At 41.4% G+C, this 17,875-nt stretch overlaps 1 protein-coding gene across 3 annotated transcripts in view; it reads right to left on the reverse strand.

Annotated features, from left to right (window-relative positions):
* The window catches only part of STRN (striatin), a 75,418-nt gene extending 58,298 nt beyond the window's left edge, over positions 1-17,120 (reverse strand). The window contains exons 1-2 of one of the 3 annotated variants that reach the window (XM_072856566.1): positions 16,699-17,120; positions 3,222-3,325 (exon numbers count right to left, since the gene is read on the reverse strand). In XM_072856566.1, coding sequence (XP_072712667.1) covers positions 3,222-3,325; positions 16,699-17,004 — 410 coding nt within the window. In that variant the 5' untranslated portion in view covers positions 17,005-17,120. Of the gene's footprint in view, positions 1-276; positions 302-3,221; positions 3,326-16,698 lie in introns of those variants that run through there. The other 2 variants (XM_072856565.1, XM_072856567.1) reach the window with 2 other exon arrangements.
* Between the last annotated feature and the right edge of the window lie 755 nt (positions 17,121-17,875).

Raw genomic sequence — 17,875 nt, forward strand, 5'->3', positions numbered from 1 at the left:
CACTATAAGGAACAGCAGCTCATAAAAGCATGTATCTGAGAAAACCAATGTTGCTCATTTCTTGTTCATGGTTTCCTGAGGGTATTGCAAACATGGACTACTCTGGGCCACAATTTCATATTCTGTCCCGTTACTCATAACTTATTTCATCTAGCTAAGAAAGATTGGGTGTGCTGCAAGGCCAGGGCAGAAATGAAGGAATACAGGAATGCTTCCTTGCTCCCTCTCACCCGCACCACCCTTCCCCTAACTTGATGAGAAATGTTTTCCTCCTACCTTGTAGGATCTCATTTTCCAGCTCTGAGATCCCAGTGGAAACAGCCAGCATCCCAACCGACTACTGCCTGAACTGGTCGACGGCTGATTTAGGAAAATGCTGGGAAAGAGAGCAGTGCTTCCAAGCTCAGTATGTTGCCATTCTTTGAAGTATCAAGCAAGAACACTGCTGGGAGACATCTCCAGCAGAAATACAAGACTATTTCTTCAGAAACTGGCAAATAATACTGCTGTTTAAAACCACAAACTCATAAATAGCTGTCTCCAGCACACACCATTCACAAGCATCACACTTAAAAACCATTGCACACCCATACTGAAACTGTCAAACCGGATCAGATCAGCTGTCTGCAGTCTACTGACCTGAGTAACGTAGCCTAATACCATACTCTGCAGAAAAAAACACAAGAAAAGATAAAAGATACACAAGTAAAAACTGCTAATAAGAAACCACCGGGTGTTTTTTCCTATTTCTGACAGTGAGTGCTGCATTAGGATTTATATGTCTTAATTTAGGTGCATTTTACTGAATGCAACTGAGGGACATTTTCACTACCCATTTTGAAGTTTGATTGTTGATTTTTTTTTTTTTAATCTACAAAGCTTCTCTGATAGCACACGGAAATGTCTTTACATAGTCTGGTAATTTTAGATCAATTGCTAATTTATCTGAGCTATGAACATTAAGTATTAGAGATATCCCTAAGTAATCAGGAATAGCTCCCCCAGTTTTGAAATACAAGAAATCTTCCTGAATTTATATACCTTAGAGCGTACCTTTAGAATCACAGAATGGAATCACAGAATGGCTTGGGTTGGAAGGGACCTTAAAGATCATCTAGTTCCAACCCCGCTACCATGGGCAGGGACACCTTCCACTAGACCAGGCTGCTCAAAGCCCCATCCAGCCTGGCCCTGAACATTCCAGGAATGGGGCATCCACAACTTCTCTGGGCAACCTGTTCCAGTGCCTCACCACCCTCACAGTGAAGAATTTCTTCCTTATAGCTAATGTAAATCTACCCTCTTTCAGTTTAAAGCCATTACCCTTTGTCCTATCACTGCATGCCCTTGTACAAAGTCCCTCTCCAGCTTTCTTGTAGGCCCCCTTCAGGTACTGGAAGGCTGCTATAAGGTCTCCCCAGAGCCTTCTCTTCTCCAGGCTGAACCACCCCAACTCTCTCAGCCTGTCTTCATAGGAGAGGTGCTCCAGCCCTCTGATCATCTTCGTGGCCCTCCTCTGGACTCGCTCCAACAGGTCCATGTCCTTCTTATGTTGGGACCCCAGAGCTGAATGCAGTACTCCAGGTGGGGTCTCATGAGAGCACAGTAGAGGGGGGGAATCACCTCCCTCAACCTGCTGGTCACACTTCTTTTGATGCAGCCCAGGATACTGGATTTCTGGGCTGCAAGCGCACCTTGCCGGGTCATGTTGAGCTTCTCATCAACCAACACCCCAAAGTCCTTCTCCTCAGGGCTGCTCTCAATCCATTCTCCGCCCAGCCTGAATTTGTGCTTGGGATTGCCCTGACCCATGTGCAGGACCTTGCACTTGGCCTTGTTGAACTTCATGACATTCACACGGGCCCACCTCTCAAGCCTGTCGAGGTCCCTCTGGATGGCTTTAACTGCCCAAAAATGTACTCCATTGCTTCTGTTTTATTTTAAAGTGACTCTAATCTTTATAATCATGCCTCACATGTAAGCCTTTCCATGGCTACAAACTACAATCTCCATTATGCATACGTTTGCTGTTTTTCTGTGCTATTTGATATAAGATCAGTGCCATAACAAGGCCCGGGCAAAAAGGGTATCTACCTTAAGCATTCCCCTGAGAACTCCCCAAAGGGGAAGCAAGTACGCTGGAGCCCTGAGGCTACTGCTGGCCAGGAAACTGTCTGCAGCTCCATGCTAGCGGATTAATTGGTTGCTACCAGAAAGAGCCAAACTGGATGGTGCAAGGCATATCCCATGTGCTAAAGCAGCCCACATAAGATGAGCAAATCTAAATGCAAAACAGTGATGTACAACTATTAGTGTCCTTTTTAAATTATCTAGCTGCAATATCCTATTCCTCATTTACATATGTATATATTTCTAATCTTATTTCTACTAATGCAAACTAATTAAAAGAGGTTTATTTTATTAATATTTTATTAAAGACAAGTAGGAATTATCTGAAAGGAAAATGGTATGTAAGCAATGATTGCTTTGCAGTAGTACCATAAATATACTCTTTGGTCAAGAATTTTAAGACATTTTACTAATAAAAACAATTTTAAAACTAAACTTGGCCTAAAATAAAGCACTTGAACAGAACAACTTCTGGAAACATGATTAAAAAACCAATTTGTTTGCCTCAAAGATTAGAACAACAGGAAAGTATAAGTAAGAATAAAATAGTAAAGTAGACTGGGGACTTCTACTGAAATCCTCATGAACAAAGAAACAGACATTTGATTAACTGGTAAACATGAAAATTTTTTCACTCCTCACACAATTAGCCTCCACAAGATATTCCTGCAGAGTCTATCATACTGAAAAGACTAAAAACTTAGCAAGATTAAAAACTAGTAATTACTAGACTGAAGATAGGTATTCAAGATTTCAGTTGTCAAGAGATTATTAAACAAAGCTAGTACTTTGAACTAAAAGAGAATACACTATAATTCCAGGGTATAATCTATACAGTTAGGTGGAAATTTACCAAGGAAAATGTATTCATCATTGATCAACTGTGGGTTTTGTTTGCATGTTTTTGAAACCATACTATGTTAGCCATAATGTGGACATTTAGACTACTAGGTTTATTTAGTATAATATTTGTCAATTTGAGATCTGACTATACAGAAGAAGTATATCTTGTTTTTGTCAAATACAAAGGCAAAAGAAAGTAGCAGTCTTCAGAATTTCTTCATCATGTACTCATCACTAAAGCAGCATACCTTTCTTGTTTAAGCGCATATTCCAGCATTTTGATTCTTCGCACTAGATCCTTCTTCAGATTTTCTTGTCCTTTCCTTTCACCTTGAAGAAAGGCGATCTGGGCCTGCAAAAGGAAGTGTTCAATTTAGAATCTGCTTCCTCAAAACCATTCAGCATAGCTCTTAAGTGTGTGTCTCCCCCAAGTTATTTTAAAACTGATTTGTACAGTTCAAAAGAAATTAGCTTACTGGGTTTCATAAACATTAAACGCTTAGACAAAACACTGCATAGATAAGCCTTCTAAACCACATGCTCATTATAGATCCAAAAAAAAAAAAAAGATAAGAAATAAAGCAATTTTAGTTTGTTTGACAGGGTTTATTTCCTCTCTCGGCTAAACATTCAATAAAGGATAAGGAATAGATAAAATAAGCATACGAAAAGCCTTCAGCAGATAAAAGCATTTACCAACAATAAGCAGAAGATGATAAAGTATTTCTGCTCACTAACTGAGGCAGTATATAATTAGTGTACTGTTTTATAGGTATGTTAGATACATGATACTAGTCAAAGAACTGAAGTACAACATGTTCAGCTAAAAGAAAAATAAAACCCTGTTTGTAATACAGTGCCAAGTGTTAATTATAATACTTACTAAAATAGGTTAAGGAAGCTCTCCAGAAATACTGTAATTAAGAGAGAAAAAAATGGAAAACAGGGAAAGGTACTTTGGTGAAGGAGACGAGGAGAGAAATGGCATAGAAGTAAATAAAAGTCAAATGGAAAACAGACACCTAACCTTTATCAACTTCCAGCAGAGAATAAGTATTTAGTTGTCTGTGAAAAATCTCCTTTAAATAGAAAATGATGATATATACAAGATACTCATTCCTAATCATAAAGGCAGAACTACCTGCTGCTTTCCTACCTCATGCTCAGATCAAGTCCCTTATAAGAGGCAGGTTCTTGTGCTTTCTCAACTCATAAATACACTTGTAGACAAAAATACCTACGGGCAGCCACCACTTCACACCTCAGCCTCACCTGCAGTGCAAGCTGCCTGCTATTTTCAGGATCAGAAGCCTTCTGCCGCCTTTGCAGCTAAGTCTCCAAGTATCTCATCTGTCTCTTGAGAAGCACAAACAGGATAAAAGGCAACTGGTCTAGACCATCAGCTGTTGAACGTGAAGACCAGTAAGCCTTTCATTTACATAAAAATCCATTGCAGTTCTATAAGCAGTGTTTTCTGTAGGTACTGCAAGCTGTACCAATCTCTAGGGAAAGCTTGGGAGAAACAAGCAGGAGTATCCTCTCCTCACCTGCCACAGCCTTGCAAGCAGTGCCCAGATATTTTAGTTGATGGAGACAGACACGTCTAAAGAATAACTTACCTGACTTCAGATTTTTACCCCAAAGTGAGAAAAACAGTGCCTGTAAATGCCATTTTCTCTCCACCAACTATGAAGGGAATGCACACAGCAAACTCAGTTAAATTTTGGAGATCAGACAAGATGAATCTTACTCCAAAAGGCCATTTGCTGGTGGCCAGCTATAGCAGCTGCCCTAAAATATGACACCAGCTGACATAATTTCATTGCTCAAGTACAGCCAGTAAACAGCTTGACAGACACCTGAAGAATCCTTACCCACCAGTCACCAACTAGAGCAGCCAGTTTATGACTAGTAGAAAACATTGGCGGCTCTCTAATGAAGTCGGATTTCACCTTCAATGGGAGAAATGCATTTGACTGCCAAAAAAACCTCAGCTGAATCAAAAGAAAGGCTTCTGTCGCTCTGGCATCAAGGTTCTCCTCACTTAACACTCAAACTGGGATAAATAAAAAACAATTGAATTCTAACGTTCATTTTATGCTCAGGTTTAGGGAAAGGCACAGAAGAAAGAAATGCTGGCACTGGAGTCAGCATTTCCTACCCTGAAGAATGTAACTATGCAAGAAGCATGTCAACTCAACGAGGTCACCATCGCTCTCAGTAACAAGAGGAACACCTCAAGCACATACAACTTAGTTTGCGGTAACTGTACAGACACCCAGATTATAATGCATATCACTGTGACAGTAATTTCTCTCTCCCTGCCTCCAAACAGGCCCAGCGGAAATAAACAAGTGCCCTTCTAGCCAAAAAGTGAGAGAACATCAAAGCACTCTATTAAAAATAGTAGCACGTGATGTAAATATACATTTGGCTGGAATGAAAAAGATCATTCAATGCCATCAGGACACAAGATGAAGTGATCTATGATGTGACCTGCTGTCTGCAAGCAATTTCTAGCTAAGAACGAACTGACTGAACAGCCTGGAATGAAGCATTTTTAGCTGTCACGTTGGCAAAGGACAGCCAGTAATGGCCTGGCTCACGCACTGCTCTACTACAAGGGTCAAACCAGCATTACCATGCTAACAATTGAGGTTAAAGTCATCTTCCACTGGTAGCAGCCTAAACAAAGAAAAAAATGCAACTTCTCAGTAGTTTTGGCAGCTTACTTTTGTAAGAAAGAGAGACATAAATGGATTTGATTAAGAAATATCACACAGCACCTCCTTCATGTGAGAATGAGCAGAGTCACGCTTCCAATACAGCGCAGGCCTGGCTCTGTGACTTGTCCGACTAACCATTTGAGAACCCAGATTCAAAACTGTTACCAGAAACTTCTTAAGCACATAAAATAATGTAATTATTCCTAACTCTACCTCTGGAGCTGAAGCATCTACTTCTTATGATTCACATGAAGGAAAAGGATTGTGCTCTACCTCCTCTGGGCCACTAGCAGCCTGTATGTATTCCACACATATTGCACAGGAAGAAAGAGCACTGGAAGAAATATTAATTGATTCTTTGGACATCTTTTATTGTCAGTGGTATGCCAATGTTCTTACTGATGCCTTATAACTTTTCTTCTTCCTGGACTTCCAAGAAATCCTTGTGTTTATTACTCGAAAAACATGCAGCAACAACAGAGTGGAATTCATGGCCCAAGAGCCATCTCTCCAGCCCTACACAAGCTTATGGCCAGGATCTTTCAAGGTTACTATATACTTTACAGATCGGCAGTTTTATTGGCAAATCAAGAAACAGGTAAGTGCACCAGAGTGCTTGAGAACAATTTTGCTCTCTCCTTGGAGGCTGCGCAGTTTCTAGCATAGTTTTTTCATGCTTTTCTTCTGAGTAGCATCCTTATGTCCAATACTCATTATTTTTGAGAAATCCTGGCTCTGAAAATGAGAATGCTTACACTTGGTCATTTTCATAATATATAAAAAGTAAGGAGAATATTCCCCCTCTTTCCACAGGATGTTAGCAACCCTTATCCTTCATTTATTTAAGTACTGGATAATTACAATTAAGTCAGCCTCAGTGTACAACAAAACATCGGTTATATATGTAAGCTCGAATTTTATTTTGGAAATTCTTAATGATAATATTCAGGTTTATTTGTAATGCACATAAGGACAGCATTAAAATAACTACTGAAATTTTATACTAACAATAATACTGTAACAATCCATATGTCATAAGCAGATTTCATTCTTTACAATGTTTGGCAATGAACTGAAAATATGCCAAGGAACCTAAATGTTCATACCATAAATTAAACAGTTTGTAGTATAAATGAAAACTGAATAAATTAATACACTGAGTTTAAATAGCTAAAATGACAAATGATGAGATCTAGCAGTATGTTCTGTCTCTAGAACAAAACAGTGATAACTCTAGGTTCACTGTTTCCGATCAAAATATTTAGCCAATACCTGTCTAAATGTCTGTGCAAACATTTAAAGTGTAAGAGGTCTGGGTTTAAACACAATGAAAAGTATAACTGAACTGTACAACTACAGTTTTCTTATAATTCAGATGCAAACAACAGAATTTTATCAATAGATTGAGACTGCACAGGCCATTTCCCATGGTTGCAGCTTTAGCGCAAGTCACACTTGAAGCCTGCGCTACGTGAGGGAGTAGGAGAGCAAAGGAGGATCGCTTCCACTTTGAATGATCTGCAACACTGTTCTATGCTTGTGCTTTGGCCAATCCTGGGAAGCTTTGCCAAAAATTTCAAGAATTCACAAATATGCCCAACAAACAGGTTCTGTGACAACTGACCTTCTAGCTAGTAAGGTTAAAATGCATCAAGTTGTAGGCTAGTCGTCAGTCACAAACCTCTAAAACGCCTACGGGGATCACACAAAAATTCGTATTGTTCCTTGCCTTATGGGTGGGGCGCATCGTCTCCATAAAGCACCCAGCCCCGCTGGCTCCGCAGCAAGGATCAAGGCAGTGTCCGCCTCAAGTTTATTCCAGGCTAAGTGCTACAAGTTACTGTATTACAGCTCAACTGTGAAATTAAAATCAAGAGAGTGAGAAGGAAAAAAAAAAAAACCAAAAAAAAACCACAGAGAATGTTGGGAAGAGAGATGCCTGGAACAGTCTATTTCAGCTACAATTGTACAGTCCGTTTTTGTTTGGTTTTTTTTTTCACTTTATCTGTTAAAAGTTTTTAGTATTACCAACTGCAACAAAACAGAAGTTTCATGAGCATTCGGTCTAAATTAATAGCACTGTAGTTACCTTAACTATTCCACTTCTTTACCAAGTGGAAACACCAAGTTTAAAAATAACATTCATTCTTATGTTAAAAAAAAAAAAAATCTCATGTGCAACAACATTGTTGTTTTAAGAAATTCCCCAAAAGACTCTAAGGTCACATTACTGCAAAGTAGACAAAAGGGTGAGGCAATGTTTTAGGTAGAAACTGAGTTAGAAACAACATTTTTTAGAATGTTGTTGACTTCCTAATACAGGCTTAGCAGCCATAACAATATAATCAAATAATTCAATTGCATCTTAATAAATCTGGATTTCACCAATGTTTAAAAAAGTAAACTGAAATTTACACTTCCTGGAATCAGCAACCACAACGACAAGGATGTTAAAAAGTATATCTGCACACCTTTTTAGGCTGACACCTTGACATTACAGAAAAGCAAGAGATTAAAAAAAATATTTATCTTTAACAGAAAATATTTAAAAACAAACAGACCTATGGCTGATAAACGATGCATGTTTAGTATCAACTTCTATGAGTTCCTTAATTTTGCAGCTATTTCAACTTAAAAGGCGATTTTTTTTTTTAATTCTTAAGACTCAAGAACTAGAAAAAGCCTTTCCGTTCTTTTCTTTAAAATATTTATCTCAATATTTTAAAGTAAACCTCACTTCAAATTTATGGGCACTTGAAGGTCAGCAGGCATCATTTGACAAAGTAAGAGCTACTAAGACATGCAATTCTGTATAGGCTGCTTCCATAATTCAACAACAAGGTCTTCTTCACAGATTGAGAGAAAGAGAACAAGGGAGGGAAAAAACTGCAAGAAAAGTATTGCAAAAAATACGTAGATAGCTAAAATAACTAAACACATATACGGATGAATCAGCCTCAAAAAGTCATTCTAACCAGTCTACTGAGAACTGCCAGAAGCATTCTGCAGGCTGCTGGGGTGCTCAGTATTTTAGATTATAGTTGGCTCACTGAAGCGCTACGTATTTAAGTATTGTAAATAACTGTAGGTATGCCCGGGGCAGGGGGGCAGAGAAGAGATAAAAAACAGGTACAGGGGAGGGGGGAAGGGAAATATCAGCGGTCTAGTACAACTGGAAACAATTTTTCAGGCACCATACTTAACATTGCAACACACACCCACTAAGCACGCTGTGCAAAGAGAGGCTAGGAAGCTTTTGTAAGCGCCTGTAGCCATTTACAGTAACACAAAACTGAAACAGGGCCACAGGCTGAAACAAGTGGCTAGCACCCAGGCGTATTTAGCTTCTCTCCACACAGAAGAGCGTCATCCCGTTTATCACCTGCACACTCACACTGGATGATACCGCCTCGTGGGACTAATGCACAGCACAATCTGCCACTGGCAAATTATTTTTGCTGGACTTCAGAGATGTCCTAAAACTGGCACCAGAGCTAAGCCCTGAAACAATTAAACCATCCAAAAGAGATTAAAGATTTAGCTTACAGTAAAAAAAGATGGTTGAAAAAGCCATTTACTTACATTCTTCATCTCTTTGAAAAGATTGTTTGAAAAACAATTTATTATCAGTGAATTCAAAACGCCTTATAGATCATCCAGAATCAAAAATTATTTAGTAATTTATTCCTGGCAATACCTTGATTACTAATTTAAGCATCTCAACCAACAGGAAGACTTTTCTTTCTGCAGTTTGAAGTGTTTTACTAGGCAGATCTCTGTTCGGATAGCCAGTTTTTCTTTTATCCACTCTTCAGTGCTGTCTTTCAAGCAATGTATATTCAGCTTATTTAATCATTCTTCATAAGCAAAAATTTTCTCTAATCCTCCAGTCATTTTTGTAGTACACTTACTTAAGTAGTGAGTGTTAACCTTTTTTTCTTCCTTTTGAGTCCCAGGAGCATGCTCCATGTAGACTGATGTAAGGACAAAGAGAGCAAGTTTTAAACGTAGTTTAATTCTATAGGCAACACTGCAATGACATGTCACAAAATAATCGCATATTATGAGCTGGAGTCCAAATTGAAAACGCTCAAATATAATTCCATTCCACTTTCTGTACAAGAAAGGCAGAAATGCAGCAGCAGCAGTCAGCACCAGGACTGATAAATAGACTTATAGCCCACATTTAAACTGAGACAATGGAAGTTCACAGGCTGAATGAATCACTTGGGGTATAGCAAGACAAGGGAGAACAAATCTGAAGGAGATTTTTAGATTTGGCTTTGGTAACAAAAAGAGGAGTGAACCAGACTTGACCACACAAGCATTTGCAAAGGCAATCAGCACACTCCTATTTCTCGCTCCTACAGCCAGGATATACTTGAACACCCCTTGTATTCAAACATCCACCACCACCCTGAACTGACTAGAGCATCAAGTGAAACAGATATAAAAATAACTGATTTTGTTCTCACCTCCTGTTTACAAGCTTGGATATGAATATCGTGCATGCCATTTTTGTTCCGATGCTTTTGCAATCCTGCCCTATGTGACTGCCCTAAAGGGAAACATATTCCTGGCTAAGAGCACAAAAAAATGCAGTCTTTCCACACTGCGATCTTTAACTTAACTTCTTTGATGCTGGGTTAGTTTCAAAATATTCAGTATTAGTTAGCATATAGCAAACTCTTTTCAAATAGGAAAAGACCATCTTCTAGATTAATCCATCTACAGGCCCATACAGAACAGGTCACTATGATAAGGTGAATCTTTTTTTCCACATTTCAGAGTATTTTTATTTCTAGTGTATTGTCCGCAAAGCTTGGATCCTGAGCACTCTTAAGTGATTCATAAGAGCTGTTTCAAATATCTAAGCATTTCTCAGCATTTAAAAAAAACAAAACATAACCATCCTTCATCAATTTCTAAGTCAGTTCTTGCCACTTTTTAGCTAAGGAACTTAGAAAGGAGGACTTGACAAGGCCTGGCAGTGTTGTGAAGCCAAATATGTGAGTAGGTTGCTGACCAATACCTATTTTCTCGGAAAACTGTACAGATATCAATTTTAGTTGAGGCTTGGCATTTGTACAGTCTTACTTCTTTTAGCATTAAATTAAGATGAACCAAAAGGCTCTGGAGATGCATGTGTCCTTCCTTGGGGAATTTTACACAGTCTATTCTAAAATTAGTAAATACACTTTCAGTGTCTACTGAAACGTCAATAAAGGCTGAGTTATATTTGCAACTTGTTGTTCAAACAGTGCAAAGTTACTTACCCCGACGCAATAAAACTGACATGAGCCAAGACCTCCAGCAGAAAAAGGAGGGCTACAATTTGAGTAGGACACAGAGACACTGATTTAAATTATAAATGTGCACTAGTAAAGACACATAGGATGTTTCACCATATGCTAACCTGACATCAAAACCCAAAGTTTTCCACCTAGAACGTAGCAACTTATTTCATTTTTGCTTAATTCAACAATTCTATAGCAAATCATGAAAATCAGAAAATCCTCTTCTTTTTTCAAGTTTAATTTTCTATAAAAAGTGTTTGTAAACTTTAAAGAACGCTTGGAGACAATGTAACATTGCAAAACTCTGTCTGTTCATGCCACCTCAATATTTACAGCAGCACTTTCCTAGAAGAGTTCGGCCCATTTAAGAAACACATTTTCATTACACTTAAACTGAATGACAGGTTTAACAGATTTGAGAAGAATGGGAAAATCTGATGCTGAGAAATGCTCAGATCATTTATGCAATTAAAAAAAAAAAATCAAACTACTATAAAAACCAGGTACAGACCTGCAAAGAACCAGTCTCATAAGTTTCTATTTACATTCTACTTCTCTACAAAAGCTACAAATTTCTCTAACGCACCTCCTTCATCATGGAACATTTACTCCCACTAGTCCTCCTGGCTTAAATAAAACAAGCCATGACAGTTTATCAATGAGTATACTGGGATTAGCTGGCAATCACACGTATAAGCAAACAGGAAAGAAGAGTACAGAAGCTTCTATTCTTGGCTTCACGTGAATTTGGCGACTAGAAAGTTTGCTAAAAAAAAACTTAGCAAAAGAAAGGATATCTGGCAGTCACTGAGACCCATTTAGCATCATCTTTCCCAACTAAACATGCCTCAGTATTGTGACCATGGCTTATTTTCTTCTGCCTTTCTTTTGATTTATCTGATGTATTGAAAACAATGAAGTTGAAAATATTGTCCTTCTGGGGTGGAGAGGAATTTAACATTAATCACTGTTTTCCTTGTAATATCTGCCCTATGAGAAAAAATATTTTTATCGAAGACTTCTACAGCACTTCTGCCAATTCATCTTTCAGAGAGACACTCAAAGATTCGACCCACATCATCATATTTGAAAATCTTATACAAAACTTCTTCAAACTGTATTTTATCTTCTATTTTATTGAACAAACCAAATCTTTTGGGGTTTTCCATTAACTAAATAACTGATTTCATCAACTCACTGCTCATTCCTTTTTCTCTGAACAATATTTGCAGATTATTCAGCTATCAACGATTTTTAACTTAGAAACTTAATCCAATAAGAGGACTGTTATCTAAAAGCCAACAAACTGTAAATATCAACTATTTCTGAATCAAGTAACCAGTGTCCTAAACCACACTATAAATAGCCACAGCCATCTGTCTGATTTGCCCCTTCTCCTCATTACTTTAACTTGTCTATCTCCAAGGACACAATCTTACCACGTAACATGACTGGTTTCACCGCCTCCCTCTTGCCTCAGAAAAGCAGCAGCAAGGGGGAAGATCACCATCCCTGACCCCCCCCAGAGAGCGCTAACATTACTAAATCTGACTTCCATAACCCACCTCAAGTGCTTATCTATTATTTCCATCACATTCCTTCTATTACAGTTGTTTGCTATCACTTAACCACATTTTACCTCATTTCATTAACTCTTTCCCTACCAATTGTTTGTTGTTTTTTTTTTTTTCTTTTGGCACTGTCTTACAAGGAATATTTTTAATGAAGTTGTGGAAAGACAAGCACATTGTATCCACCCATTCTCTGTAATTTCCTTGCAAACCTTTTCAAAGGCAAGTTTACCCAAGAAAAATAATTTTAACGTAACCCTATCAGGTCCCACTACTCCAAACCAGTCTACTACTCTTAAGAAACAGTTATCAGTTAGAAGAAATTAAAACTTTAGTAAGCAAAGAGGACAAGAGCTAGAAAATTATTCCTTAGTAGGATATGGGGTGTCTATACACACAGTTACATACAGCATACACACAGTTACATACAGCATAGCAGTTTGTTGCAATTTAGAACATTTGTGAAATGCGGGGAAATGCCAAAGTCTGCAAATCAGCATTTTTGCCAGAAAAATGTTTGTCAGAAGCAAAACTTTCCACAGCAACATATGCATTGCTTGCAAAGACAAAATTTCTAGTCAAAACAAAAGCCATACACACACAAAAGCCTTCAAGCTCATCCAGCCCAGAAGCCGCAGAGCTCAACAGCTTTGTCACTTGCTGGGACAAGGACGTGCATCGGCAGCGCTTGGCTCCGCAGGGGTCCCAGCCGCAGGGGCAGAGTCCCCATCGCTCTCTCCCAGGGTGGCAGATGGCTAATTAAAAGGGAAATAACATCCGCAACAGAGAATCACCCCCAACCAGTCAGAAGACGTATGGTTCAGGCAAGACACCAATATGGGAGGCAATTCAAACCCTGCTTGCCTCAAGCAAAGATAAGAATTTCAGTGCCCTGCATATGCATTTGATCAAACTCTTGGCTATTTTGGGATGGGCTTGTCCAATACATAATGACAACTCTGAAATGCCTTGGAAACACAGTCCAGAAAAATGCAGAATAAAAAAAAAGTTTAAAACTTTTGCAGAAGAGGAAACCCTTTCTTGTCAACTCTCCCAAGCAGCTGCTAGAAGAACCTAAGAAAAGGAAAATTACTCATTTCTGAAAAGATATGAAAATAAATGATAATGCTATAAAACACAGTTTGTGAATACTAAAATGAGGATTCATAATGCTAGTATTTATTCTAGTGAATTACTTCACAGGGCATCTTGAAAGTTTATTCTTAGGATAATTTTTCAATCTGCAGATGTCAAAGTACTGTAAACAGAAAGCAAGCATTAAAAGTGAAATATGTAATTAGCAGATAAGCATCTAAGGGAATCCTGCATTAATCTGTTTTCGCTCTTATTTGAAATACACAGCTTATTAATGATACTTGCATAGATATAAATATTGACGTCCTCTTTCACCCTGAATGAGGAAGATTATAATAGAGGCAACAATAATTTCAAAAGGTTCAAGAAAATAATTAGAAAAATCAGAGGAAACATGAATATTTGCCAGCGAAAGCAAAATATAGGCACTTGATAGGAAGAAAAACCTTGGAAAGGCAGTACTAGACCAGTAACTAAGAACAGAGTAAGCTGCCTGGCCTGCTAACTCACATATATTATAAACTTGGGTGTGTGTCACCCGAACAAGCATCACATAATGCAACAGAAAGGTACTCTACCTGAGTATCACATTTAGTTCCACATAGTACAAGGAAAAGAAAAAGAGAAAATAAAAAGAAGCCCAGAGGAGAAGAAAAGTAAGATAGGAAATCACAGTGGGACTGATTTACGAGGTGTTTTTTTGAGAGAGAGCATAGCTTAACTAACCAACAACTACAGAGCAGAAGCCAAGCACGCTAATACTGTGCCATAAAGTATCTGAAGTATTTAAATATCACGGCAGGTAAGAAACTGGAGATAAAAAAAAAGTCTACCTCTAAGAAACAAGATGAATTGCAGAAAAAATTTATGGGATACTAAGATGACCATACAAAATAGGTCCTCTGCCACAGAGCCTCCCAAGAGAGCAGATAATCTAACACTGAAATTTACTTTGGATGGAAGACTAGTAAAGTACAATCAGGAGCACTGCATCTTTATCTCAAGAGAGAGAAACTGCCCAACCTCAAATTTCCATTATTTTGTTAAACATTTCCAAATATATAGGCAAACAAAAGGCTTCAGAAGAAGCACGGAACCGGTTTTTAATTAACGCTGCTCATCCTTCATCTGTACATGTACAATTTCTAAAAGCCATCCCGTAGTTGCTGAACCCATAACACAAACCTCTCACAAGGATCACAGAACATTCAACTGCACATGGTCACAGCAGACGTAACACCTGATGTCTATAGAGACAGCCAAGAATTTTGCACCTTTCTGAACGTGACTCCACAGCAGATAAATGCTGTTACAGCTCATGGCAATGCCAACCACAGTTAATTATAACTTTATTGAGATGTTCTGGCAAGAGCCAAAGGCATTCAAGCAAACAACTTGTAATCGGTTTATATTCCCAGTTCTGCCACTGATAACACATGACTTGATAATACATGCAAATAGTTTAAATACTCTGCTTCTTTCCTCCTGTCTCATCCGTAACACTTACCAAGCTTTCGAGGGATACCTGGGAGAGGAGGGAGGAGGAGGACTGGCATGATAGCCTCTGTTGAAGGGCACCATAAATATGCAAAGTGTCATTACTATTAATGCACCGGCAGAATTTCTTAGGTCCTGTAAAACAGATTTTTTTTCTCCAACACAATTTTTGAGATCGTATCAGCTATGAAAAAATGTCAAGATATGTCAAGATATTTATAAGACTCCACTGGATATGTGACACGTGATGTTGTTCTTATACATAGGTAAGCTAGTTACTTTCTACATAGTATTTACTGGATGCAGTGAATAGAAACATGATTCTGTTGTTAACGTATTTTTCATCAAATCATTGAAGTTAAAATAAAAACATTACTCTCTTGTCCTCATGACCACTTCCTTTAAATTCCTACAAGGGAACCCTCAGCAAAGAATGTCACATCTGCCACTCTTCTCAGAGCAGTTGTTTGATGTTATCGTAGAAAGTACAGTTTAAAAGATTACTTCCCTACTAATTAAAAAAAACAAGCAAACAAACAAACAAAAAAAACCAAAACAGAGAAGTGGTTCGCATTGCTAAACAGGCTCAAGATTCTCTTGACAAAGATGGTACTTTCAAGGAAAGACACAGAAAGGAAAGACATGGACAGGAAGCAATAAACAAAGAAAGGAGACCCAGAAAGGAAGCCGAGTAGACACTTTTCAGCCTCAAACACGGCCAACTGAGAACCAAACAGTGGGCTGCTAGTAACGTGGACAGCGTTAAGGTTAACAACAGAGATTTTCTTGTAAACAAAGCCAAAGAGGAACAAAAACGAACGTTGCATTACCGGCTGTTATTAGAGTTAATGTAACGTCAGTTACATTACAGCCAGTGCCCATCACTGAAGTGTCCGACAGTAATGGCTCTAGGCCAGCAGCTCACAAGTTCTTTAACCACAAGATCACTATCAGTCCTTTAATGCATTAATGAGCGTATCAATCCTACCGCTTTTCAACTGAAAACACTACGTAACGTGTCCCGTAATACCAAAGGAGTTGCAGCCGGTCCCGCAGGCCTGGCCAGGGGGCCGAGGGCCCAGAGGGGCTGCGAGCCAGCACCGAGGGCTGGGGGGAGCCGCCCGCTGCGGAGGGGCAGCGGCACAAGCGGGCTGCGCAGCCCGCCGGAGGCAATTTTTAACAGTGGGTTATGAAACTGGTGACAAGTTTCGGCGGCCGGCCCTGGAGAGGCACCCGGAAAACTCCGGAGACGCGGCGAGAGCCGCGCGGCGGGCAGGGGCCGCTCCCCTCAGGGCCGGCCGCCATGTCACGCCCCTCCGACCGGCAGCGGCCGCCCTCTGAGGTGGAGGGAAATGGCCCGCGGTGGAGCCGGGCGGCCGTTCCCTCACGGGGAAAGGGACAAGGGGAAAGCCGGGGCAGCGGCTAGGTCGGCCGCTCCCCTCCGGCTGCGCGGGGCCTGGGCCCGGCGCAGCCGGAGGGGAGCGGCCGCCGGAGCAGGGCGGCGACGGGGGGGGGGGGGAAGGAGGTCGCGGGTGTTACCTGCAGCTCCGCCCGCTCCGCCTCCCACTCGGCGCGCTCCGCCTCGAAGCGGCCCCACTCGTGCTGCAGGAAATGCAGGATGCCCGGCACGCTGTACTGAGCCCGGGACGCCGACACTGGCGCGGCGGCTCCGGAGGCCGAGACACCCCCGCCGCCACCACCTCCTCCTGCTGCCGCCGCAGCGGCCGCTGCTGCCGCCGCTTCGCCCGGCTCCAGCCCCGGCCCGCCCGCCGGCGGCGGCAGAAGCAGGGCGTTATTATTGTTGTTGTTGCTGAAGAAAACGCCGGGCCCCGCTTGCTCGTCCATGGCCGGGCCGGGTCTGCCGCGCTCCCCGCCGCCGCCGCCGCCCCCTCCTCCGCGAGCCGCCGCCCGCACCCAGCCGCGTCCCGGCAGCAGCAACAACCTGGGCGCGTCCCGCCCGCCGTCACCGCCTGACAGCCGCCCCCGCCGACTGCTACGGCGGCCCGGCGGGGACAAGTCCAGACAGCGATTCGCCCCGGCCCTCCTCGCGGCATTCTGGGAAATGTAGTTCCGTGGGGTGGGGGGGCGGGAGGGAGAGGCGGGACGAGGGGGAAATCGCCTTTTGCTCCTCCGCGCGGCCCTTATTTCGAGGAACGACGTTACGGCGAGCGAGACCCATCCCCATGACCTGCCATCCAGGGGTAGAGACCGGCAAGCCGTGGCAGGGGCAGCTGGCAACGCACCCCTGGGCCCGGTCGGCTGGGCAGGGGTGAGGGAGACCGCAGGGAGCCGCCCCGGCTCCAGCCCCGCAAAGCCGCGGCAGGAGAGGCAGGGCATCGCTGAGCAGCAGCCAGAGCACAGATTAATCGTAATCTCCACCTCAGAGCAGGATTTAAATGGCTTTGGCATACTCGCGACCCACCCTGGGGACATAAAAAGGGCAGGTGTCTCCCAGCAGTTCCACAAACTTCAGCCGAGCCCTGCCCTCTCACCCCCGGTTTGTCTGTTTTGCCCATGTTCTGAACAGTGCTCGGCCTCAAAGCGCCAAATACTATAAATCCATCCCAGGATGGGACGAAACGGAGAGCAAACCAGCATTTTTCGGGAACTACCACGCTGCCTCTTCTGCAAGGAAAGGGAAAACAAGATACTTTGAGACTGGCAGCAAAGCCCTGGGCTGAGGGCGCAAGCCGTCAGCAGCATTGCTCTCTCCTAC

Source organism: Ciconia boyciana, chromosome 3 (assembly GCF_034638445.1).
Source record: "Ciconia boyciana chromosome 3, ASM3463844v1, whole genome shotgun sequence".
NCBI lineage: Eukaryota > Metazoa > Chordata > Aves > Ciconiiformes > Ciconiidae > Ciconia > Ciconia boyciana.